Source organism: Bombina bombina, chromosome 1 (genome assembly GCF_027579735.1).
Source record: "Bombina bombina isolate aBomBom1 chromosome 1, aBomBom1.pri, whole genome shotgun sequence".
Classification (NCBI taxonomy): domain Eukaryota; kingdom Metazoa; phylum Chordata; class Amphibia; order Anura; family Bombinatoridae; genus Bombina; species Bombina bombina.
The window spans coordinates 251,161,688-251,186,687 of NC_069499.1; the positions used below are offsets into that span (position 1 = coordinate 251,161,688).

General features: G+C 40.5%; 1 protein-coding gene across 1 annotated transcript in view; it reads right to left on the reverse strand.

Moving 5' to 3' along the window:
- Positions 1–25,000, reverse strand: part of ARHGAP5 (Rho GTPase activating protein 5) — a 487,952-nt gene that overhangs the window by 246,293 nt on the left and 216,659 nt on the right. Inside the window, exon 4 of the mRNA XM_053697926.1 lies at positions 4,680–4,757. Within this exon, the coding sequence (XP_053553901.1) occupies positions 4,680–4,757 (78 nt within the window). The remainder of the gene's footprint in view (positions 1–4,679; positions 4,758–25,000) is intronic.

Here is a 25,000-nt window from a genome sequence, read left to right on the forward strand (position 1 = left end):
TTCTCTATAATGTTGTTGGAATTCACAACCTTAGGTAAAAATTCAAAAGAAGTTCGCAACACCGCCTTATCCTGATGAAAAATCAGAAAAGGAGACTCACAAGAAAGAGCAGATAATTCAGAAACTCTTCTGGCAGAAGAGATTGCCAAAAGGAACAAAACTTTCCAAGAAAGTAATTTAATGTCCAATGAATGCATAGGTTCAAACGGAGGAGCTTGAAGAGCCCCCAGAACCAAATTCAAACTCCAAGGAGGAGAAATTGACTTAATGACAGGTTTTATACGAACCAAAGCTTGTACAAAACAATGAATATCAGGAAGATAGCAATCTTTCTGTGAAAAAGAACAGAAAGAGCAGAGATTTGTCCTTTCAAGAACTTGCGGACAAACCTTATCTAAACCATCCTGAAGAAACTGTAAAATTCTCGGATTCTAAAAGAATGCCAAGAAAAATGATGAGAAAGACACCAAGAAATATAAGTCTTCCAGACTCTATAATATATCTCTCTAGATACAGATTTACGAGCCTGTAACATAGTATTAATCACAGAGTCAGAGAAACCTCTTTGACCAAGAATCAAGCGTTCAATCTCCATACCTTTAAATTTAAGGATTTCAGATCCTGATGGAAAAAAGGACCTTGCGACAGAAGGTCTGGTCTTAACGGAAGAGTCCACGGTTGGCAAGAGGCCATCCGGACAAGATCCGCATACCAAAACCTGTGAGGCCATGCCGGAGCTACCAGCAGAACAAACGAGCATTCCTTCAGAATCTTGGAGATTACTCTTGGAAGAAGAACTAGAGGCGGAAAGATATAGGCAGGATGATACTTCCAAGGAAGTGATAATGCATCCACTGCCTCCGCCTGAGGATCCCGGGATCTGGACAGATACCTGGGAAGTTTCTTGTTTAGATGAGACGCCATCAGATCTATTTCTGGAAGTTCCCACATTTGAACAATCTGAAGAAATACCTCTGGGTGAAGAGACCATTCGCCCGGATGCAACGTTTGGCGACTGAGATAATCCGCTTCCCAATTGTCTATACCTGGGATATGAACCGCAGAGATTAGACAGGAGCTGGATTCCGCCCAAACCAGAATTCGAGATACTTCTTTCATAGCCAGAGGACTGTGAGTCCCTCCTTGATGATTGATGTATGCCACAGTTGTGACATTGTCTGTCTGAAAACAAATGAACGATTCTCTCTTCAGAAGAGGCCAAAACTGAAGAGCTCTGAAAATTGCACGGAGTTCCAAAATATTGATCGGTAATCTCACCTCCTGAGATTCCCAAACTCCTTGTGCCGTCAGAGATCCCCACACAGCTCCCCAACCTGTGAGACTTGCATCTGTTGAAATTACAGTCCAGGTCGGAAGCACAAAAGAAGCCCCCTGAATTAAACGATGGTGATCTGTCCACCACGTTAGAGAGTGTCGTACAATCGGTTTTAAAGATATTAATTGAGATATCTTTGTGTAATCCTTGCACCATTGATTCAGCATACAGAGCTGAAGAGGTCGCATGTGAAAACGAGCAAAGGGATCGCGTCCGATGCAGCAGTCATAAGACCTAGAATTTCCATCTAACTACGACGGCACAGGATATAATTGCTTAAAACGTTTATAAGGAGTAAATGAATTACCCAATTTATCCCATTCTTTGGAAATTACTACAGAAATAGCATTAGGAACAGGAAAAACTTCTGGAATAACCACAGGAGATTTAAATACCTTATCTAGACGTTTAGAATTAGTATCAAGAGGACCAGAATCCTCAATTTCTAAAGCAATTAGTACTTCTTTAAGTAAAGAACGAATAAATTCCATTTTAAATAAATATGAAGATTTATCAGCATCAATCTCTGAGACAGAATCCTCTGAACCAGAAGAATCATCAGAATCAGAATGATGATGTTCATTTAAAAATTCATCTGTAGGGAGAGAAGTTTTAAAAGATTTTTTACGTTTACTAGAAGGAGAAATAACAGACATAGCCTTCTTGATGGATTCAGAAACAAAATCTCTTATGTTAACAGGAACATTCTGCACCTTAGATGTTGAAGGAACTGCAACAGGCAATGGTACTTTACTAAAGGAAATATTATCTGCATTAACAAGTTTGTCATGACAATTAATACAAACAGCCGGAGGAATAGCTACCAAAAGTTTACAGCAGATACACTTAGCTTTGGTAGATCCAGCACTAGACAGCGATTTTCCTGTAGTATCTTCTGACTCAGATGCAACGTGAGACATCTTGCAATATGTAAGAGAAAAAACAACATATAAAGCAAAATTGATCAAATTCCTTAAATGACAGTTTCAGGAATGGGAAAAAAATGCCAAAGAACAAGCTTCTAGCAACCAGAAGCAATGGAAAATGAGACTTAAATAATGTGGAGACAAAAGCGACGCCCAAATTTTTTAGCCCCAAATAAGACGCCCACATTATTTGGCGCCTAAATGCTTTTGGCGCCAAAAATGACGCCACATCCGGAACGCCGACATTTTTGGCGCAAAATAACGTCAAAAAATGACGCAACTTCCGGCGACACGTATGACGCCAGAAACGGAAAAGATTTTTTGCGCCAAAAAAGTCCGCGCCAAGAATGACGCAATAAAATGAAGCATTTTCAGCCCCCGCGAGCCTAACAGCCCACAGGGAAAAAAGAGTCAAATTTTTGAAGGTAAGAAAAAATGAATAATTCAAATGCATTATCCCAAATATGAAACTGACTGTCTTAAAAATAAGGAATGTTGAACATTCTGAGTCAAGGCAAATAAATGTTTGAATACATATATTTAGAACTTTATAAACAAAGTGCCCAACCATAGCTTAGAGTGTCACAGAAAATAATATTTACTTACCCCAGGACACTCATCTACATGTTTGTAGAAAGCCAAACCAGTACTGAAACGAGAATCAGCAGAGGTAATGGTATATATAAGAGTATATCGTCTATCTGAAAAGGGAGGTAAGAGATGAATCTCTACGACCGATAACAGAGAACCTATGAAATAGACCCCGTAGAAGGAGATCACTGCATTCAAATAGGCAATACTCTCCTCACATCCCTCTGACATTCACTGCACGCTGAGAGGAAAACCGGGCTCCAACTTGCTGCGGAGCGCATATCAACGTAGAATCTAGCACAAACTTACTTCACCACCTCCATCGGAGGCAAAGTTTGTAAAAACTGAATTGTGGGTGTGGTGAGGGGTGTATTTATAGGCATTTTGAGGTTTGGGAAACTTCGCCCCTCCTGGTAGGAATGTATATCCCATACGTCACTAGCTCATGGACTCTTGCTAATTACATGAAAGAAGGTCAAATTTTAAGGTAAGAAAACAATTGATTTATTCATATGCATTATCCCAAATATGAAACTGACTGTCTGAAATAAGGAACGTTGAACATCCTGAGTCAAGGCAAATAAATGTTTGAATACATATATTTAGAACTTTATAAAAAAAGTGCCCAACCATAGCTTAGAGTGTCACAGAAAATAAGACTTACTTACCCCAGGACACTCATCTACATGTTGTAGAAAGCCAAACCAGTACTGAAACGAAAATCAGTAGAGGTAATGGTATATATAAGAGTATATCGTCGATCTGAAAAGGGAGGTAAGAGATGAATCTCTACGACCGATAACAGAGAACCTATGAAATAGACCCCGTAGAAGGAGATCATTGAATTCAAATAGGCAATACTCTCCTCACATCCCTCTGACATTCACTGCATGCTGAGAGGAAAACCGGGCTCCAACCTGCTGCGGAGCGCATATCAACGTAGAATCTAGCACAAACTTTCTTCACCACCTCCATAGGAGGCAAAGTTTGTAAAACTGATTTGTGGGTGTGGTGAGGGGTGTATTTATAGGCATTTTGAGGTTTGGGAAACTTTGCCCCTCCTGGTAGGAATGTATATCCCATACGTCACTAGCTCATGGACTCTTGCTAATTACATGAAAGAAATATAGAATAGCAACAATATGCAACAGTTCATGCAAAGTATGCAAAGGATATGTAACAATTTATGCAAAGGAATAATATGCTACAATTCATGCGAAGGTAATAGCAACATAAGGCAATAAATCATGCAAAAGCATAAGGTAGCGATAATTAATACATAGACATCAATAGCATCCAATGGTAAATGGGAGGGGTGGAGGCGGACTATAGTCTATATACAGACCCACACCTTGGAGACCTATAAAATCCATTCTTTAAATCCATTTCTATAATATTCATTAGAGATTGTCAACAACAAATTATTTTTAATCAGAAATTCATTTATTGGGCTACTATTGTATGCACCCAATCCTTCACCAAATATTGGTTCTTTAGTCACATAATAAAGATAGTCCCACTCACAGCTCTCTTTTGAGTGCACCCACCCCCCACTTTTTCGTTCTATTTAGCTAAAATTCAAGATTGTAAAAAGCTTTAAAAAAAAAAACAAGCACTGAGATAAGGGACAGTCTGCAGGGGCTCTGACACAGGTAATCATAGAGGTAAAAAGTATATTAAGTTAGTTATACAAAACTGGGGAATGGTTAATAAAAGGGATAATTATCTTTATTAAACAATATAATGTTCAAGAAGACTGTATCCTTTAACAATTTTCCCAAATCTGAAATTCTTAAAACTAATCAAGCAAGTTAGGAGCCACTCACCTTGGTCAAACTGCTTCTGTATGTTATCTTGGTCTGTCTTATTTCCACTGACTCTGTAAAGACCTTCAGTGTTTAGTCCTGCAGAGAAGAAACAATGACAATGTTACAAACTGGTAACAGTATTCAAAACAAGATGTAATGATTCAGTTGTTCACAACATTTTAGAATGCTTCATGACAATGCAAATGATACCCCTATTTCACATTTGACAGTTATCATCATACAATGATGTTAGAGAAAACAATTTAGAAGCAAAAGAACATGCCTTCTGCTTGTTTATAACTTCTTTTTTTCACATTTGATGCAGAATAACTTGAACGAAACAAAAAAGTGCAAATAAATAAATAAATTGACCTTCCACAGAAACTTCATAACCCATAAAGAAGCAATTATTTCTGTCCAAAATTGTTGTATTTTAGGGCAGGCCCACCAGATGTGTTGTATGGTTCCCTCTTCTGTGCAGCCCCAACAGCATTTGCCCGTGGAGGTAGGATATATCACTTTCAGTCTGGCCGGGGTCAGGTACCACCCTGTCAGATATTTAAAGTTAGTCTCCTGTACCTGATCTGAGATGGATGCTATTTTGTTATAAAAAAAACAAATTTATGTAAGAACTTACCTGATAAATTCATTTCTTTCAAGAGTCCATGAGCTAGTGACGTATGGGATATACAATCCTACCAGGAGGGGCAAAGTTTCCCAAACCTCAAAATGCCTATAAATACACCCCTCACCACACCCACAATTCAGTTTAACACATAGCCAAGAAGTGGGGTGATAAAGAAAACATAATTTATGCTTACCTGATAAATTTATTTCTCTTGTAGTGTATCCAGTCCACGGATCATCCATTACTTGTGGGATATTCTCCTTCCCAACAGGAAGTTGCAAGAGGATCACCCACAGCAGAGCTGCTATATAGCTCCTCCCCTCACTGCCATATCCAGTCATTCGACCGAAACAAGACTAGAAAGGAGAAACCATAGGGTGCAGTGGTGACTGTAGTTTAATTAAAATTTAGACCTGCCTTAAAAGGACAGGGCGGGCCGTGGACTGGATACACTACAAGAGAAATAAATTTATCAGGTAAGCATAAATTATGTTTTCTCTTGTTAAGTGTATCCAGTCCATGGATCATCCATTACTTGTGGGATACCAATACCAAAGCTAAAGTACACGGATGATGGGAGGGACAAGGCAGGAACTTAAACGGAAGGAACCACTGCCTGTAGAACCTTTCTCCCAAAAACGTGTCAAACGTGTCAAATTTGTAAAATTTTGAAAAGGTGTGAAGCGAAGACCAAGTCGCAGCCTTGCAAATCTGTTCAACAGAGGCCTCATTTTTAAAGGCCCAGGTGGAAACCACAGCTCTAGTTAAATGAGCTGTAATCCTTTCAGGGGGCTGCTGTCCAGCAGTCTCATAGGCTAAGCGTATTATGCTCCGAAGCCAAAAGGGGAGAGAGGTTGCCGAAGCTTTTTGACCTCTCCTCTGTCCAGAGTAAACGACAAACAGGGCAGATGTTTGCCGAAAATCTTTAGTAGCCTGTAAGTAAAACTTCAAGGCACGGACTACGTCCAGATTATGCAAAAGACGTTCCTTCTTTGAAGAAGGATTAGGACACAATGAAGGAACAACAATCTCTTGATTGATAATCCTGTTAGAAACCAATTTAGGAAAAACCCTGGGGTTTTTTACGCAGAAACTACCTTGTCTGAAAGAAAAATCAGATAAGGAGAATCACAATGTAAGGCAGATAACTCAGACTCTTCGAGCCGAGGAAATAGCCATCAAAAACAGAACTTTCCAAGATAAAAGTTTAATATCAATGGAATGAAGGGGTTCAAACGGAACTCCCTGAAGAACTTTAAGAACCAAGTTTAAGCTCCACGGGGGAGCAACAGTTTTAAACACAGGCTTAATCCTAACCAAAGCCTGACAAAATGCCTGGACGTCTGGAACTTCTGCCAGACGCTTGTGCAAAAGAATAGACAGAGCAGAGATCTGTCCTTTTAAAGAACTAGCTGATAAGCCTTTGTCCAAACCCTCTTGGAGAAAGGACAATATCCTAGGAATCCTATCCTTACTCCATGAGTAACTCTTGGATTCACACCAATAAAGATATTTACGCCATATCTTATGGTAGATGTTCCTGGTGACAGGCTTCCGAGCCTGTATTAAGGTATCAATGACTGACTCGGAGAAGCCACGCCTTGATAGAATCAAGCGTTCAATCTCCATGCAGTCAGTCTCAGAGAAATTAGATTTGGATGAATGAAAGGACCTTGTATTAGAAGGTCCTGCCTCAGAGGCAGAGTCCATGGTGGAAGAGATGACATATCCACTAGGTCTGCATACCAGGTCCTGCGTGGCCACGCAGGCGCTATCAGAATCACCGATGCTCTCTCCTGTTTGATTTTGGCAATCAGTCGAGGGAGCAGAGGAAATGGTGGAAACACATAGGCCAGGTTGAAGAACCAAGGAGCTGCTAGAGCATCTATCAGCGTTGCTCCCGGGTCCATGGACCTGGATCCGTAACAAGGAAGCTTGGCGTTCTGGCGAGACGCCATGAGATCCAGTTCTAGTTTGCCCCAACGATGGACCAGTTGAGCAAACACCTCCGGATGGAGTTCCCACTCCCCCGGATGAAAAGTCTGACGACTTAGAAAATCCGCCTCCCAGTTCTCTACGCCTGGGATGTGGATCGCTGACAGGTGGCAAGAGTGAGACTCTGCCCAGCGAATTATCTTTGATACTTCTAACATCGCTAGGGAACTCCTGGTTCCCCCTTGATGGTTGATGTAAGCCACAGTCGTGATGTTGTCCGACTGAAATCTGATGAACCTCAGTGTTGCTAACTGAGGCCAAGCTAGAAGAGCCTTGAATATTGCTCTTAACTCCAGAATATTTATTGGGAGGAGTTTCTCCTCCTGAGTCCACGATCCCTGAGCCTTCAGGGAGTTCCAGACTGCGCCCCAACCTAGAAGGCTGGCATCTGTTGTTACAATCGTCCAATCTGGCCTGCGAAAGGTCATACCCTTGGACAGATGGACCCGAGAAAGCCACCAGAGAAGAGAATCTCTGGTCTCTTGATCCAGATTTAGTAGAGGGGACAAATCTGAGTAATCCCCATTCCACTGACTTAGCATGCATAATTGCAGCGGTCTGAGATGCAGGCGCGCAAATGGCACTATGTCCATTGCCGCTACCATTAAGCCGATTACTTCCATGCACTTAGCCACTGACGGGCGTGGAATGGAATGAAGGATACGGCAAGCATTTAGAAGTTTTGATAACCTGGAATCTATAAGAGTCCCTAGGAAGGAGACTCTTGTGAGTGGTGATAGAGAACTCTTTTCCACGTTCACTTTCCACCCATGCGACCTCAGAAATGCCAGAACTATCTCTGTATGAGACTTGGCAATTTGAAAGCTTGATGCCTGTATCAGGATGTCGTCTAGATACGGAGCCACCGCTATGCCTCGCGGTCTTAGAACCGCCAGAAGTGAGCCCAGAACCTTTGTAAAAATTCTCGGGGCAGTGGCCAACCCGAAGGGAAGAGCTACAAATTGGTAATGCCTGTCTAGAAAGGCAAACCTTAGGAACCGATGATGATCTTTGTGAATCGGTATGTGAAGGTAGGCATCCTTTAAGTCCACTGTGGTCATGTACTGACCCTCTTGGATCATGGGTAGGATGGTCCGAATAGTTTCCATTTTGAATGATGGAACTCTGAGGAATTTGTTTAAGATCTTTAGATCCAAGATTGGTCTGAAGGTTCCCTCTTTCTTGGGAACCACAAACAGATTTGAATAAAATCCCTGTCCTTGTTCCGTCCGCGGAACTGGATGGATCACTCCCATTACTAGGAGGTCTTGCACACAGCTTAGGAATGCCTCTTTCTTTATCTGGTTTGCTGATAACCTTGAAAGATGAAATCTCCCTTGTGGAGGAGAAGCTTTGAAGTCCAGAAGACAACCCTGAGATATGATCTCCAACGCCCAGGGATCCTGAACATCTCTTGCCCACGTCTGGGCGAAGAGAGAAAGTCTGCCCCCCACTAGATCCGTTTCCGGATAGGGGGCCGTTCCTTCATGCTGTCTTGGGGGCAGCAGCAGGCTTCCTGGCCTGCTTGCCCTTGTTCCAGGACTGGTTAGGTTTCCAGGCCTGTCTGGAATGAGCAACAGTTCCCTCTTGTTTTGAAGCGGAGGAAGTTGATGCTGCTCCTGCCTTGAAATTTGAAAGGCACGAAAATTAGACTGTTTGGCCTTTGATTTGGCCCTGTCCTGAGGAAGGGTATGACCCTTGCCTCCAGAAATGTCAGCAATAATTTCCTTCAAGCCAGGCCTGAATAAGGTCTGCCCCTTGAAAGGAATGTTGAGTAATTTAGACTTTGAAGTCACGTCAGCTGACCAGGATTTAAGCCATAGCGCCCTACGCGCCTGGATGGCGAATCCGGAATTCTTAGCCGTTAGTTTAGTCAAATGAACAATGGCATCAGAAACAAATGAGTTAGCTAGCTTAAGCGTTCTAAGCTTGTCAATAATTTCATTCAATGGAGCTGTCTGGATGGTCTCTTCCAGGGCCTCAAACCAGAATGCCGCCGCCGCAGCAGTGACAGGCGCAATGCATGCAAGAGGCTGCAAAATAAAACCTTGTTGAATAAACATTTTCTTAAGGTAACCCTCCAATTTTTTATCCACTGGATCTGAAAAAACATAATTTATGCTTACCTGATAAATTCCTTTCTCCTGTAGTGTAGTCAGTCCACGGGTCATCCATTACTTATGGGATTATATCTCCTCCCTAACAGGAAGTGCAAGAGGATCACCCAAGCAGAGCTGCTATATAGCTCCTCCCCTCTACGTCATACCCAGTCATTCGACCGAAACCAAACGAGAAAGGAGAAACTATAGGGTGCAGTGGTGACTAGAGTTTAATTTAAAATTTAGACCTGCCGTAAAAACAGGGCGGGCCGTGGACTGACTACACTACAGGAGAAAGGAATTTATCAGGTAAGCATAAATTATGTTTTCTCCTGTTAAGTGTAGTCAGTCCACGGGTCATCCATTACTTATGGGATACCAATACCAAAGCTAAAAGTACACGGATGACGGGAGGGACAGGCTGGACCTTTACACGGAAGGAACCACTGCCTGAAGAACCTTTCTCCCAAAAACAGCCTCCGAAGAAGCAAAAGTGTCAAATTTGTAAAATTTTGAAAAGGTGTGAAGTGAAGACCAAGTTGCAGCCTTGCAAATCTGTTCAACAGAGGCCTCATTTTTAAAGGCCCAAGTGGAAGCCACAGCTCTGGTAGAATGAGCTGTAATTCTTTCAGGAGGCTGCTGTCCAGCAGTCTCATAGGCTAAACGTATTATGCTACGAAGCCAGAAGGAGAGAGAGGTAGCCGAAGCCTTTTGACCTCTCCTCTGTCCAGAATAAACGACAAACAGGGAAGAAACACAAATTTTCCCAAATTTTTAAATAACAGTGAAAAAATGCAGTTACAATAACGAAATTTTTACAGTGTATGTAATAAGTTAGCAGAGCATTGCACCCACTTGCAAATGGATGATTAACCCCTTAATACCAAAAACGGAATAACAAATGACAAAAACGTTTTTTAAACAGTCACAACAACTGCCACAGCTCTACTGTGGCTTTTTACCTCCCTCAATACGACTTTTGAAGCCTTTTGAGCCCTTCAGAGAAGTCCTGGATCATGCAGGAAGAAGCTGGATGTCTGTGTCTGTAATTTTTGCTGTGCAAAAAAAACGCCAAAATAGGCCCCTCCCACTCATATTACAACAGTGGGAAGCCTCAGGGAACTGTTTCTAGGCAAAATTCAAGCCAGCCATGTGGAAAAAAACTAGGCCCCAATAAGTTTTATCACCAAACATATGTAAAAAACGATTAAACATGCCAGCAAACGTTTTGAAATACACTTTTATAAGAGTATGTATCTCTATTAATAAGCCTGATACCAGTCGCTATCACTGCATTTAAGGCTTTACTTACATTACTTCAGTATCAGCAGCATTTTCTAGCAAATTCCATCCCTAGAAAAATATTTTAACTGCACATACCTTATTACAGGAAAACCTGCACGCTATTCCCCCTCTGAAGTTACCTCACTCCTCAGAATATGTGAGAACAGCAAAGGATCTTAGTTACTTCTGCTAAGATCATAGAAAACGCAGGCAGATTCTTCTTCTAAATACTGCCTGAGATAAACAGTACACTCCTGTACCATTTAAAAATAACAAACTTTTGATTGAAGAAATAAACTAAGTATAAAACACCACAGTCCTCTTACGACCTCCATCTTAGTTGAGAGTTGCAAGAGAATGACTGGATATGGCAGTGAGGGGAGGAGCTATATAGCAGCTCTGCTGTGGGTGATCCTCTTGCAACTTCCTGTAGGGAAGGAGAATATCCCACAAGTAATGGATGATCCGTGGACTGGATACACTTAACAAGAGAAATAAGACACTTACCCTAAGACACTCATCTACATATAGTAGATAGCCAAACCAGTACTGAAACGAGAATCAGTAGAGGTAATGGTATATAAGAGTATATCGTCGATCTGAAAAGGGAGGTAGGAGAAGAAATCTCTACGACCGATAACAGAGAACTTATGAAATAGATCCCCTAGAGGAAGACCATTGTATTCAATTAGGCAATACTCTCTTCACATCCCTCTGACATTCACTGCACTCTGAGAGGAAAACCGGGCTTCAGCCTGCTGCGAAGCGCATATCAACGTAGAATCTAGCACAAACTTACTTCACCACCTCCATGGGAGGCAAAGTTTGTAAAACTGAATTGTGGGTGTGGTGAGGGGGGTATTTATAGGCATTTTGAGGTTTGGGAAACTTTGCCCCTCCTGGTAGGAATGTATATCCCATACGTCACTAGCTCATGGACTCTTGCTAATTACATGAAAGAAAGGGCCATTTCACTCTGTCGAAATGCATCTGTAGAGGTGTTAAGGGTATCTTATCTCTTTGCGCATGGGAAATTAGTTTTAGTACTCTTAAGAGTATTATCTCTTACCTCGCGGCCCGGCACGAAACCCACTTGGGTCTGGATTGATTATCTTTGAAAGAATTCTATTAATGCGCGTAGCTAGGATTTTTTGCGTATATTTTTGTCGGAATTTATCAAAGAAATTGGTCGAAAGTTTTCTGGTCTATTGGGTGGTTTGCCTGGCTTTGGCAGAACGGTTATGTGTGCTTTGAGTAAGTTACTAGGGAAGCCCACTTCTTTTAGTAATGCGTTATATGTGTCCGCTATGTGGGGTGTTAGTAATGCTGCAAAATGTTTATAATAAGACATGCCAAAACCATCTGGGCCCGGACCTTTTCCTGCTGGCATATCCTTAATTGCTTTTAGTATTTCTTTGTGTGTTATGGGTAATTCTAATTGTTTTGCTTCCTCTGTGTCTATAGTTGGGATTTCTATATCTTTAAAGTATTCTATTTCTGTCAGGGTGGTCACTTTACCTGTGTCAGAGTTTTGTGCTAAGTTTGTTGGTTGTAAGTTATATAATGAGTAGTATAGTCTCAGTGTCTCAGCTATATTCTGGCTGTCCTTGTGCTGCACCCCATGCTGGTTATATATGTGTGCAATATGTGCTACAAGGTATTTATTTTTTACACATTCCATAGGTTGTCAAGCCAGACACTACAGCATACAATAATACGATTTATATGTTGCTACCTTCTCGGCACTAATTGGAGTTAAGCACAATTTTATGCTGAATATAGTGCCTTTCTTTATATCTTTTTCTCTGATCTGCTGCAAAAAGAAATAGATTAAAAAAAAAACCACAACAGTTTTTATTACTTGGTATAATAACAAATCCCCAATTTAAACATATTGCCAAGGAGGATCAAAAATGTAAATAATTTATGCATAAAATATGTATACCCATAATTAATAAGCATCAGCATATTTTAATTTATAAAACTTTGAGGCAAAAACTAACAGAGTACAGTTGGGAGTTGAGGAGTATGGAGCAAAGCTCTTTAATATAGGGATGTTTTGCCACCTTTTGGTGTACAGGAAATACAATCAGACGTGATGTAAGGACATTGTAGAAAAAAAGTGCAGAAATGTTATAGTCAAGAGTCAGACAGATATCTATAAATGTGCGAGAATGCTAAAAATTTGCAAAATGTGCAGAGATTCAAATTCAATTGAAGAAGAAACGACAACACTTGGGGTCAGGGTTTTGCTGATCCAGAAGGCATCCAGAAATTGTCAAGCATTTTCTTGAATACCCAAGTGATGTTTACGGTACAGCAACAATTAGAAAAACAGATAGGAAAAGAAAATGCAACAAAGGGGGGGGGGGATCTTCCCAACTAGAACAACTTAATTACTGTATCTTTGTGGCCCTTTTTTCAGTTAAAACATTCTCAAAAATAAATAAAAATGACTGTAAAGTTCCAAATAAAGTTGCACAGACCAGATGTGAATATTTCACTCTTGTTGGGGGAGGTTCTGCTGATCCACTGGGGACAATTTAAAGCACTTCCTCCATAGCACAGATGGTAAAAATAAGAGGAGACATTGGGTCAAATAGTTCATATGCACTCAAGCATTTCCTGCACTGTCCTGCATGAATGTCATATACACTGCATGGAGCCCTCTCAGAAAACTGGACTCCTCGAGGACAACCTCAAATCATAAAGAAAACAATCAGCCACAATGTATTGAACATCAATATCAGGAAAAATGGAAACACTGTGTGGTATAAGATTACATAATGACTTAATTTTAAAGGGAGAGTCAAGTCCAAATTAAAACTTTCCAATTTACTTCCATTATCTAATTGTGCACATTATATATATATATATATATATATATATATATATATATATATATATATATATATATATATATATATATATATATATATATATATATATACATATACATACATATACATATATATATACATATATATACATATACATATATATATATATATATATATATATATATATAAAAACCAAGTCTGGCTACAAAAAAGTGCTGTATGGCTAAAACGCTGATTGGAGAACAGTTCTAACAGTTAGCTCATAAAAATATGAGTTTTGAAGTGGGCGCCTGGAGCTAAGGGTATTCCAATACCACAGTCAGATTAAAAAGTAAGTTACAGCACATCTTTATTAGAAGTGATCAATTTAACGGGCCAGTAAACCTTCAAAGTAATATCATAATTCTGCACATAGTGCAGAATTATATAACATTAGCTTAGCACCAACATTATGCATCAAAGGATTGCAGAAATATTTTATTCCAAAGTTAATTTTTCCTGAATGCTGCACCTGGCTCTACTGAGCAGGTCTATTTTATAAGCGGTTCGTGGGCACGCGGTCTAGTCACAGCGCGCCCGATTGCGCCATTAAACTGAATGTAGTTCGCTCACACTCTGGTTTGGTAGCGAGCTACATTCAGTATAATGGCGCAATTGGGCACGCTGTAACTTGACAGCGTGCCCGTGAACCACCTTTGAAACGAAAGACTCGCTCAGTAGAGCCAGGAGCAGCGTTCAGGAAAAATTTACTTTTAAATAAAATATATCTGCAATCCTTTGATGTATAAAGTTGTCGCTAAGCTAATGTTATATAATTCTGCACTATGTGCAGAATTGCATAACATTATTTTGAAGCAGCTCACGGCTAAAAAAAATTTTTGCTAAGAGGTGACATTTTCACCTCTTAGCCAATAGCCATGCAGTAAATCCGGCTCCCATGGGCGCCAAGCCGGATTTACTGCACGGCTATTGGCTAAGAGGTGAAAACATCACCTCTTAGCAAAAATGTTTTTTTAGTCTTGGGCTGCTGTAGCAGCTAAGAACGGCGATAGGTTTACACAAATAAAGCAGTATCTTATACTTCATGAATGAAAGTCCCCTTTAAATGTTTCAATAGTCAATCCTAGCGTTTGTAAAACGCTAGGATTTACTTTCACTTTAACAAAGCTTTTTTTCTTCATTGGTTGTGATGCATTAGGGGTCAGGGTATCACTGTGCGGCATGGAGCATTAATTTGAGATAGCAACTGCTTAGATTTCTGTGATATCCAAAAATAATATATTCCACTGCTATAAATTAAATCTACATTCATATACTAATCAATCTCAGTTGAACAATTAGACCTTGGCTAAAATGTGCCCCCACTAAAATGCATTGTGTGTGTGCAGCATAGAGACAGTGTGTGTAATAAAGTGAAAAAAGTGCATGTGGGTATGTTTGTATGCGTGTAAGAGTGAAAGTGTGTGAGAAAGTGTGTGAGTGAAAAGTTTGTTATTGTGTGAGAGAATAAAAGCGAATTTGAGAGCGAAAGCGAGAGAGAGCAAGAGCGAAAGAGAGCAAGAGCAAAAGAGAGCAAGAGCGAAAGAGAGCAAGAGCGAAAGAGAGCAAGAGCGAAAGAGAGCAAGAGCAAAAGAGAGCAAGAGCAAAAGAGAGCAAGAGCAAAAGAGAGCAAGAGCAAAAGAGAGCAAGAGCAAAAGAGAGCAAGAGCAAAAGAGAGCAAGAGCAAAAGAGAGCAAGAGCAAAAGAGAGCAAGAGCAAAAGAGAGCAAGAGCAAAAGAGAGCAAGAGCAAAAGAGAGCAAGAGCAAAAGAGAGCAAGAGCAAAAGAGAGCAAGAGCAAAAGAGAGCAAGAGCAAAAGAGAGCAAGAGCAAAAGAGAGCAAGAGCAAAAGAGAGCAAGAGCAAAAGAGAGCAAGAGCAAAAGAGAGCAAGAGCAAAAGAGAGCAAGAGCAAAAGAGAGCAAGAGCAAAAGAGAGCAAGAGCAAAAGAGAGCAAGAGCAAAAGAGAGCAAGAGCAAAAGAGAGCAAGAGCAAAAGAGAGCAAGAGCAAAAGAGAGCAAGAGCAAAAGAGAGCAAGAGCAAAAGAGAGCAAGAGCAAAAGAGAGCAAGAGCAAAAGAGAGCAAGAGCAAAAGAGAGCAAGAGCAAAAGAGAGCAAGAGCAAAAGAGAGCAAGAGCAAAAGAGAGCAAGAGCAAAAGAGAGCAAGAGCGAAAGAGAGCAAGAGCAAAAGAGAGCAAGAGCGAAAGAGAGCAAGAGCGCAGGCGAAAGAGAGCAAGAGCGCAGGCGAAAGAGAGCAAGAGCGCAGGCGAAAGAGAGCAAGAGCGCAGGCGAAAGAGAGCAAGAGCACAGGCGAAAGAGAGCAAGAGCGCAGGCGAAAGAGAGCAAGAGCGCAGGCGAAAGAGAGCAAGAGCGCAGGCGAAAGAAAGAGCGAGCGAAAGAGCACGTGAGAGCGTGAGAGCAAAAGTGCGCGTGCGTGAGAGCAAAAGAGCGCGTGCGCGAGAGCAAAAGAGCAAAAGTGCGCGAGAGCAAAAGTGCGCAAGAGTGCAGGCGAAAGAGAGCAAGAGTGCAGGCGAAAGAGAGCAAGAGTGCAGGCGAAAGAGAGCAAGAGTGCAGGCGAAAGAGAGCAAGAGTGCAGGTGAAAGAGAGCAAGAGTGCAGGCGAAAGAAAGAGCGCGTGAGAGCAAAAGTGCGCGTGCGTGAGAGCAAAAGTGTGCGTGCATGAGAGCAAAAGTGCGCGTGCGTGAGAGAAAGAGTATGTGTGAGAGCGAAAGAGTGGGTGTGAGAGCGAAAGAGTGGGTGTGTGTGAGAGCGAAAGAGTGGGTGTGTGTGAGAGCGCGAAAGAGTGTGTGTGTGTGTGTGAGAGCGAAAGAGTGTGTGTGTGAGAGCGAAAGAGTGTGTGTGTGTGTGAGAGCGAAAGAGTGTGTGTGTGTGAGAGCGAAAGAGTGTGTGTGTGTGTGAGAGCGAAAGAGTGTGTGTGTGTGTGAGAGCGAAAGTATGTGAATGTCTATCAAATTCAACTGCACTCGAAAATAAAGTGTGCATACAATTTAGTCACTTAAAAGGGACAGTCAAGCAAAAATTAAACTTTCATGATTCAGATAGAGCACAGGAGATGAAATAAGAACAGGCGTACAAAAGGTCAAAGTCCCACTCAGCCAGCTACTGCTTATCACTTTACAACTTCCTGTTTAGAAACAAATCTATGAGCAAGGTGACAGGAAAGGCATATCACCTAATTGTAAGCATGGGTGTGAAAAGAAGTTATTTAAAAAAAAAATCTACCTATGTACAGTATCTATCTTATACACACATAGAATTGTAAGTTAACATACACTGCACCAAATTCTCCCCACAAGCTAAGTAATATTGGGAGGAGTATACTGAAAAGCATTTTAAAGAACTGAAAAAATAAAGAAAATTTTATATTAGGCTTTCATTTTTCAAAACACAATAAAGACTGCAGAACAAAAACATTATTGCCAGAGGCAGGACAGTCCTTGGGAAAAGATAGCGGAAATACTGATTGCATAGGGAGGGGGAATGAAATGATTGCAATAGGGACAGAGGCATAAAACATGCCTAAATGTATATATAATATATAGAGTATCCCTGAAAGCAGCTGATGTGCATTTGTGTGGAGTGCTGAAACTATTTTCAGCTGGAAAAGGTAAGCAGCTGGCCTGACGCTGGCTTGAGGCACTATATTCTTCTTATGTCCATGTACAAAGCCAACTTAAAATGTGCTCCCATCTTCACAAAAGCAATTTTAAGATACACGCAGAAGCACTCAAGCAGATCATACTCACTGCATAAAATACAGTAAATGGGCAATGTAAAAGGTACATTAAAGTAAATTTTTTACTGTTGCTTTGAAAAGATAGCATTTTAAAATGTATTAAAAAAAAAAAAAAAATCTGTTTTGATGGGGGGAGGGGGAGACGGGTTTTTATTTTTATGCTTGTGAGAGAGGTGTCACTGTCCAACCCTGTGGGAGTCCTGAATATCGGCCAATGAGCAATCAGTCGCTAGGGCCCATGTGTACAATGGCATGTGTTTTCTGTTTGCTTCCAAATAAATATCTAACTTAAAAAGGTTAACATATTTAACTAGTGCTCTTTCATATGTATGAAAAATGTTTTAAATGTTTCTGTCCCTTTAAAAAGATACAGGATTTTTCTGTCAAACATTCTATACTCAAAATCTGCACACATTTCCTAGAATAGCCTTAGGTTCTCATGTGAGAGAGGACAGGCTGCATGTAAAGTAATTACAGATTTCCTGTTAGGCATTAGTTAATTCTAGAAGTCAGGTGATTATTCTTTTGATTAAAGTCTAAACACAAAAACAATTTATTAGACCATATCTTGTATTTGCACAAAATAAAGAAAGCACAATTATGGAACTGATATTCATAGACTAAAACTACAGTTCAAAGTAACACAGGAGTCATGGAAATAAATTAGGGCTAGGTACCCTAGTCTGTGTTACTCCTCAAACTTGTCTAGCTATGGATAAAGGAACATTATTCTGAACATGTCATTTACCCGTAACTTATTATTTACTTACTATTACTTACTATTACTTATTACTATTTAACTGAAAGAGAACATTGCAATATGCATTCATTATTTATTTTGCTTGCTTTTCCCAATTGTACTTTTATTTTTCCCAGAAAGGCTGGAAGTCCACAGACCTGTAGACAAGAGTTTTCTCAACTGTGATCCTCAAGTACCCCTAACCGGCCAGGTTTTTATTATAGCTGAACTAGCGCACAGATCAAATAATCAGTTGATCAGTAACCATGGTTACAAACCTGCTCTCACCCATCACCTGATTATTTCACCTGTGTTCTAGTTCAGCTATAATACAAACCTGGCCTGTTAGGGATACTTTAGGACCACTGGTGAGAAACACTGCTGTAGACTATGTAATACACGTGTTCCCATTGATCTATTTTACCTGCTGGAGTGTTTTAAAACATTGACAAATGGCTAATTTACCATTGTTTCGGCATTTGAAATATGTGATTTTGCCTGCTAAAATAACCACCTATACCGCACATATGCATACTTTGTAGGGCTGCCACTACTAATTAGTAAGAGTAATCATAAAAATAGTTGTCAAGAAAATTATTATTGATTAGGTGGTCTGCGATTAGTTGGTTAGTGATAAACTCCTGCACATGCTAATGCTCAATAAAATGGGGTTTATTATTTTTTTTAAATGTTTTTTCCGTCCGATTAATTGGATAACAATCAGCCGATTAATTAGATAAAATTTTAAAAAATAAATACCATGTGAAGGAGTTCATTTGAGTGAAGCAACTGGTGAAGTGCAACTGACCAACTAATTGTGGACCACCTAACCAATGAGATTTGTTAGCAACTATTTTTATAATCAATCTTATCGATTAGTTGTTGCAACCCTAATACTTTGCATTACTTAAAGGGACATGACAGCCACATTTTTTCTTTTATGATTTAGAAAGAGAATGCAATTTTAAACATCTTTCTAATTTACTTATATTATCTAATTTGCTTTATTCTCTTGATATTCTTTGCTGAAAAGCATATCTAGATATGCTCAGTAGCTGCTGATTGGTTGCTGCACATAGAAACCTCGTGTGATTGGCTCACCATGTGCATTGCTTTTTCTTCAACCAAGGATATCTTAAAAATGAAGCAAAATAAATAATGGAAGTAAATTGTAATGTTTAAATTTATATTCTCTATCTGAATCATGAAAGAAAGATTTTGGGTTTAGTGGCCCTTTAAAGCATGTATGACACAATTTATGTCTTAAGAAGCAATACACACCACAGCCACCTCTCTGAGCATGCATAGTTTTCGAATACTTGTGCATGGATCCTCCAAGGATATGTGCGTATACCACTGAAAAACAGCAATAACTTGTACTAGAATCATTTTAGCTAATGGAAGTATATTGCAAAAATGCTTATATTTCAAATTGAAATGCACCCAAGCACATTTCAAATTTGACCTTACTGGGGGGGCTTATATAAAACTTTTCTCATAGCCCAAATCCTCCCAGAGATGAGCCCCAGTAATAGAAATTACTTTAGGAATGAGCCTGGGAGCCTATAAAAGCTCTATATCACTTATCCCGATATCACGACAAGACCAACCGCATAGTGATCAAGACATCCGAAATACTCAAGATGGCAGAAACCTTGTGCGATAAGGAACCCATGAGTCTATTAGATGACTATTTCTCACAACTCAAGAGATAACCTGCAAAGGCTTTTGGGCAGGAACCTGCAGCCAACGCATCTCCTGAGCACCCGGCGAAGCTACAGAGCCCTTTTGAGGGTAATCTGCACAATCACCCTGAGCCTTACCTCTCTGAGAATGGATGCAACAGAGCTGTCCTGATAAAGGATGAAAGAGTCTGACCTGTAGGAAGCACTCCGCTATCGGACATGGCAGATGTCCCAATGGATAGGAATATGATCCGATATGAACGGCATTTCATCCAACCCCTGAGACCTAATGGGCACGTGTTGATGCTCTCATCTATCTTCTCTCTAGCCCGGGAGTTGTACGGCGGTGCAATCCCAGCAAGCACCGATAATCCTCCCATGCCTCCAAATCGAGGCTCCTCTATGCCATTCATTTAGGAGAGTGATCCGCCAAATTTGTACAGAGTGGTGCTCTTGAAATAAATGAAAGAAAGAGTCTCAGTTTCTATGCTCTGGAAAGCTATTCTCCAGTGTCAGAGAGTATGCAGCTAGGGAGATCTAATGCTAGAGGTCTAGACAGTCTTTGGGGCCGAGAGTTTGTATACCTGACAGATTAACTTTTTGTCTTAAGATTTTGATTGTCAACCCCAGACCGTTGACCACATAACAAGTGGAGCTAAACAATGCCCCAAAATGAGCGTGATACTTTTGATTTCATAAGTACCGCTAGTTTAACGATTAATTGTTGTAGTTCAGTTCAATTTAGTTTATACCTATGCATGCATATTAACAAAGAAAGCCCATCAGACAGAATTTTGTTTTCAATTAGAATTTTGCTATTGCTCCTGACAAGTTTTCTATATACATTTATAATAGCCCTTTGTATGATGCATTAATAGATTTTATCCATGGCACCCAAGTCTTTACTTTCCACGAACTATCTATAACTGCATTTCCACTATATTATAACGTTAATTTAAGATCTTGCAAGGATGACGTGCTATCTGCGGTCGAGATGGCATGTCTTTTTCAATTTCTATATTAAAACCATAAATATCCTTAGAATTCCTCTTGTTTAATAGACACATATAGCTCTCTGCTATAGTCCTAAATGGCAAGACGCTATTATTTCCATTGGCAGGGAAAGCTAAATGAATCATAAAGTCATATATAGTCATACTAAAGCTTACATACTCTGGCTATGCTGCTCCTATATTACCTGTATATAATATGATAATGCATATTTGTTTTGTAGTTTTTTGTCGGTCTAGCAATATGCCATATGTTGAAAAACATAATTTATGCTTAGCTGATAAATGTATTTATTTCCGGATATGGCGAGTCCACGGAATCATCAAAACTTAGAAAAAGTATGCAAAGAGGACCAAGTTGCAGCCTTGCAAATCTGTTCCACAGAAGCTTCATTTTTAAATGCCCAGGAAGAAGAAACAGCCCTCGTGGAATGAGCAGTGATTCTCTCAGGAGGTTGCTGTCTAGCAGTCTCATAGGCTAAACGAATAATACTCCTTAGCCAAAGAGAAAGAGAAGTAGCCGTAGACTTCTGACCCTTGCGCTTCCCAGAAAAACAAAGCAGAAGACTGACGAAAGTCCTTAGTCGCCTGAAGATAAAACTTCAAAGCACGCACAACATTTAGGTTGTGCAACTAACGCTCCTTAGGAGAAGGAGGATTAGGACACAAAGAAGGAACCACAATCTCCTGATTAATATTCTTGTTTGAAACAACCTTAAGTAGGAAATCTAACTTAGTACGTAGAACCACCTTATCAGAATGAAAAATAAGATAAGGAGAATCAAACTACAGAGCCGAGAGTTCCGAAACTGAGCAGAAGAAATAGCAACAAGAAACAAAACCTTCCAAGATAACATCTTAATATCTAAGGAATGCATAGGTTCAAATGGAGTCGGCTGTAAAACTCTAAGAACAAGGTTAAGACTCCAGGGAGGAGTAACAGGCTTAAACACAGGCCTGATCCTAACCAAGGCCTGACAAAAAGATTGCAAATCTGGCACATCCGCCAAACGCAATAAAATAGACAATGCATAAATCTGACCTTTCAGAGTACTAGCTGACAAACCCTTATCCAGACCCTGGAGAAAAGACAAAATCCTAGGAATCCTAACTCTACTCCAAGAGTAGCCTCTGGATTCACACCAATACAGATATTTACGCCATATCTTATAGTAAATCTTTCTTGTCACATGTTTACGAGCCTGAATCATGGTCTTAATGACCGACTCTGAAAACCCACGCTTAGATAAAATTGTGTTCAATCTCCAAGCAGTCGGCTTCAAAAAAACGAGATTTGGATGAAGAAAGGGACCATGAAGTATAAGGTCCTTCCTCAGAGGGAGTCTCCATGGAGGTAGAGACGACATTTTCACTAGATCTGCATACCAGATCCTGCGAGGCCACGACAGCGCTATGAGAATCACCGACGCCCTCTCCTGCTTGATCCGAGCAATGACTCTTGGCAGGAGAGTGAAAGGAGGAAATATGTAAGCTAGACTGAAATTCAAAGGGAACGCCAGAGCATCTATAAAGAAAGCCTGTAACCTCGAGCCGTACCTCAGAAGCTTGACATTATGCCAAGAAACCATGAGATCCAGATCTGGCTGCCCACAATTGAGGATTAAACTGGAAAATACTTCCAGATGGAGTTCCCACTCCCCGGGATGCAAGGTCTGACGGCTCAGAAAATTCGCCTCCCTGTTCCTGAGACAACCAACACAGAAGAGAGTCCCTTGTCGCCTGATCCAGAATTATTTGCGGAGACAGATCTGCACAGTCCCCGTTACATTGCCTTAAGATGCATAACTGCAGAAGTCTTTAATTCTATCTTGTACCTCTGAGAAACAGAATGATGTCCATGGAAGCTACCATCAGACCAATTACCTCCATACATAAAGCCACTGACAGCCGAGGAGAGGACTGAAGGACAAGACAAGAGCCAAAGATGTTTGTTTTTCTGACCTCTATCAGAAATATCTTCATTAGTAGGGAGTCTATTATGGTCTCTAAAAACACTACTCTTGTGGCTGGAATCAGAGAACTCTTTCCCAGATTCACCTTCTAACCGTGGGAGCAAAGAAAAAACAACAAGATCTCTGTATGAGAGTTTACTTGTTGAAAAGACTACGCCTGAACCAGAATGTCGTCCAGATAAGGCCCTACTGCAATGCCCCGAGACCAGATCACTACCAAAAGAGCCCCCAGGACCTTTGAGAAAATTCTGGGAGCTGTGGCAAGACCAAATGGAAGAGCCACAAACTGAAAATAATTGTCTAAGAAGGCAAACCTTAGAAACTTGTGATGATCGCGGTGAATGGGAACATGAAGGTACGCATCCTTTAAGTCTATAACAGCAAGAGTCCACAGCACCAAATATAAATAAATACCATATCCCTTAACCCTTACATTACCATTTACAAATAAATGTTTTCTGTGTATTTTAACATTTCTTTGTAAATGGTAATGTAAGGGTTAAGGGATATGTTATTAAGTATCAGCATACAGGTGTTCTGTATTAGCATGATTAAGGGTGAATAGCCCGAAACGTTGCTTTTGTTTGCTGCCGTGTGCCTACATGCTTTCTGTAAGCTAAAAGAAAATGACATAGACAAGAATTTTTCCTCTTTATTTGGTGCTGTGGACTCTTGCTGTTGTGGATTTATTGAGAGGCGTTTGCAGTGGCCCTCTACCATCTGCACCAGGTAGTGTGCAATTTGTCTATTCTGAACTCCTTTAGGTCTATGGTTGTCATAAACTGAACCAAAGGAAGAATGGAACGTATAGTCTCCATTTTGAAGGACAGTACTCTAAGGAACTTGCTTAAACACTTTAGGTCTAAAATAGATCTGAAAGTCTCCTCTGTCTTGGGAACCACAGACAGATTTGAATAAAATCCCAGACCCTGTTCCTGCGGAGGAACTGGAACTATAAATCCCAAGGCAAAAAGATCCTTTATACAATTTAAGAACGCCTCACTCTATCTGGTCTACAGATAATTTTGAGAGAAGAAACCTGCCTCTGGGAGGAAAAGTCTTGAATTCTATCTTGTACCCCTAAGATACAATTTCCAAGGTCCAAAGGTTGGGACATCTCGTATCCAAGCCTGAGCAAATTGAGAAAGCCTGCCCCCCTACTAGATCCGTTCCTGGATCGGGGGGCAACCCTTCATGCCGACTTGGAGTCAGCCACAGGCTTCTTAGACCGTTTCCCCTTGTTCCAAGACTAAACATTTTTGCTTCTAGTTTAATGACCTGTAAGGAAGCATCCGTAATAAAGGAATTGGCTAACTTAAGAGCCTTAATCCTGTCCTGGATCTCCTCAAGAGGAGCATATGTCTGAATAGAATCAGACAAGGCATCAAACCAGTAAGCTGCAGCGCTGGTAACAGTAGCAATACACTCCCCGCAGGATTCCATTGAAAACCTTGGTGAACATATACATTTTCTTTAATAATGCCTGCAATTTCTTAGGGTTAACGATAGTAGTATTAGAGTCATCCAAGGTAGCCAAAACCTCCTTAAAGGGACATTAAACCCAACATTTTTCTTTCATTGTTCAGACAGAGAATACAATTTTAAACAAAATTTCAATTTACTTCTATTATCTAATTTGCTTCATTATTTAGATATCCTTTGTTAAAGAAATAGCAATGCACATGGGTGAGCTAATCACATGAGGCAAATATGTGAAGCCACCAATCAGAAGCTATTGAGCCTATCTAGATATGCTTTTCAGGAAGGAATATTAAGAGAATAAAGCAAATTAGACAACAGAAGTAAATTAGAAAGTTGTTTAAAATGGTATTCTCTATCTGAATCATGAAAGAGAAAATTTGGGTTTAATGTCCCTTTAAGTAACAAGCTGGAGGTGTTCCAGCTTAAATCTGAAGGACACAACTTCAGCATCAGCAGAAGGAATTATACTGCCTGTATCTGAGATTTCACCCTCAGATGCACCCGAAGAATGTTCATCCTCAGACTTCTGAGAGGAAATACTTTGATTAGCCACTTCAGGATCAGAAAGCTTAGTTACAGTTACTTTAAATTCCTTTTTGCGTTTTCCCTGCAGCATGGGAAAAGCAGACACCGCCTCAGATACTGCAGAGGATACCTGGGCAGCAATATCTTGCAAAGTAACCCCAGACGGAGCATGAGAGGAAACGCAGGGCACTGCATGTACAGATGAATAGGATTGGGACGCTTGAGGAGACAGCTGTGGCACATCTGAAACAGGAGGCTCCTGAACAGCATCCGCCTTAGCGAATGATGA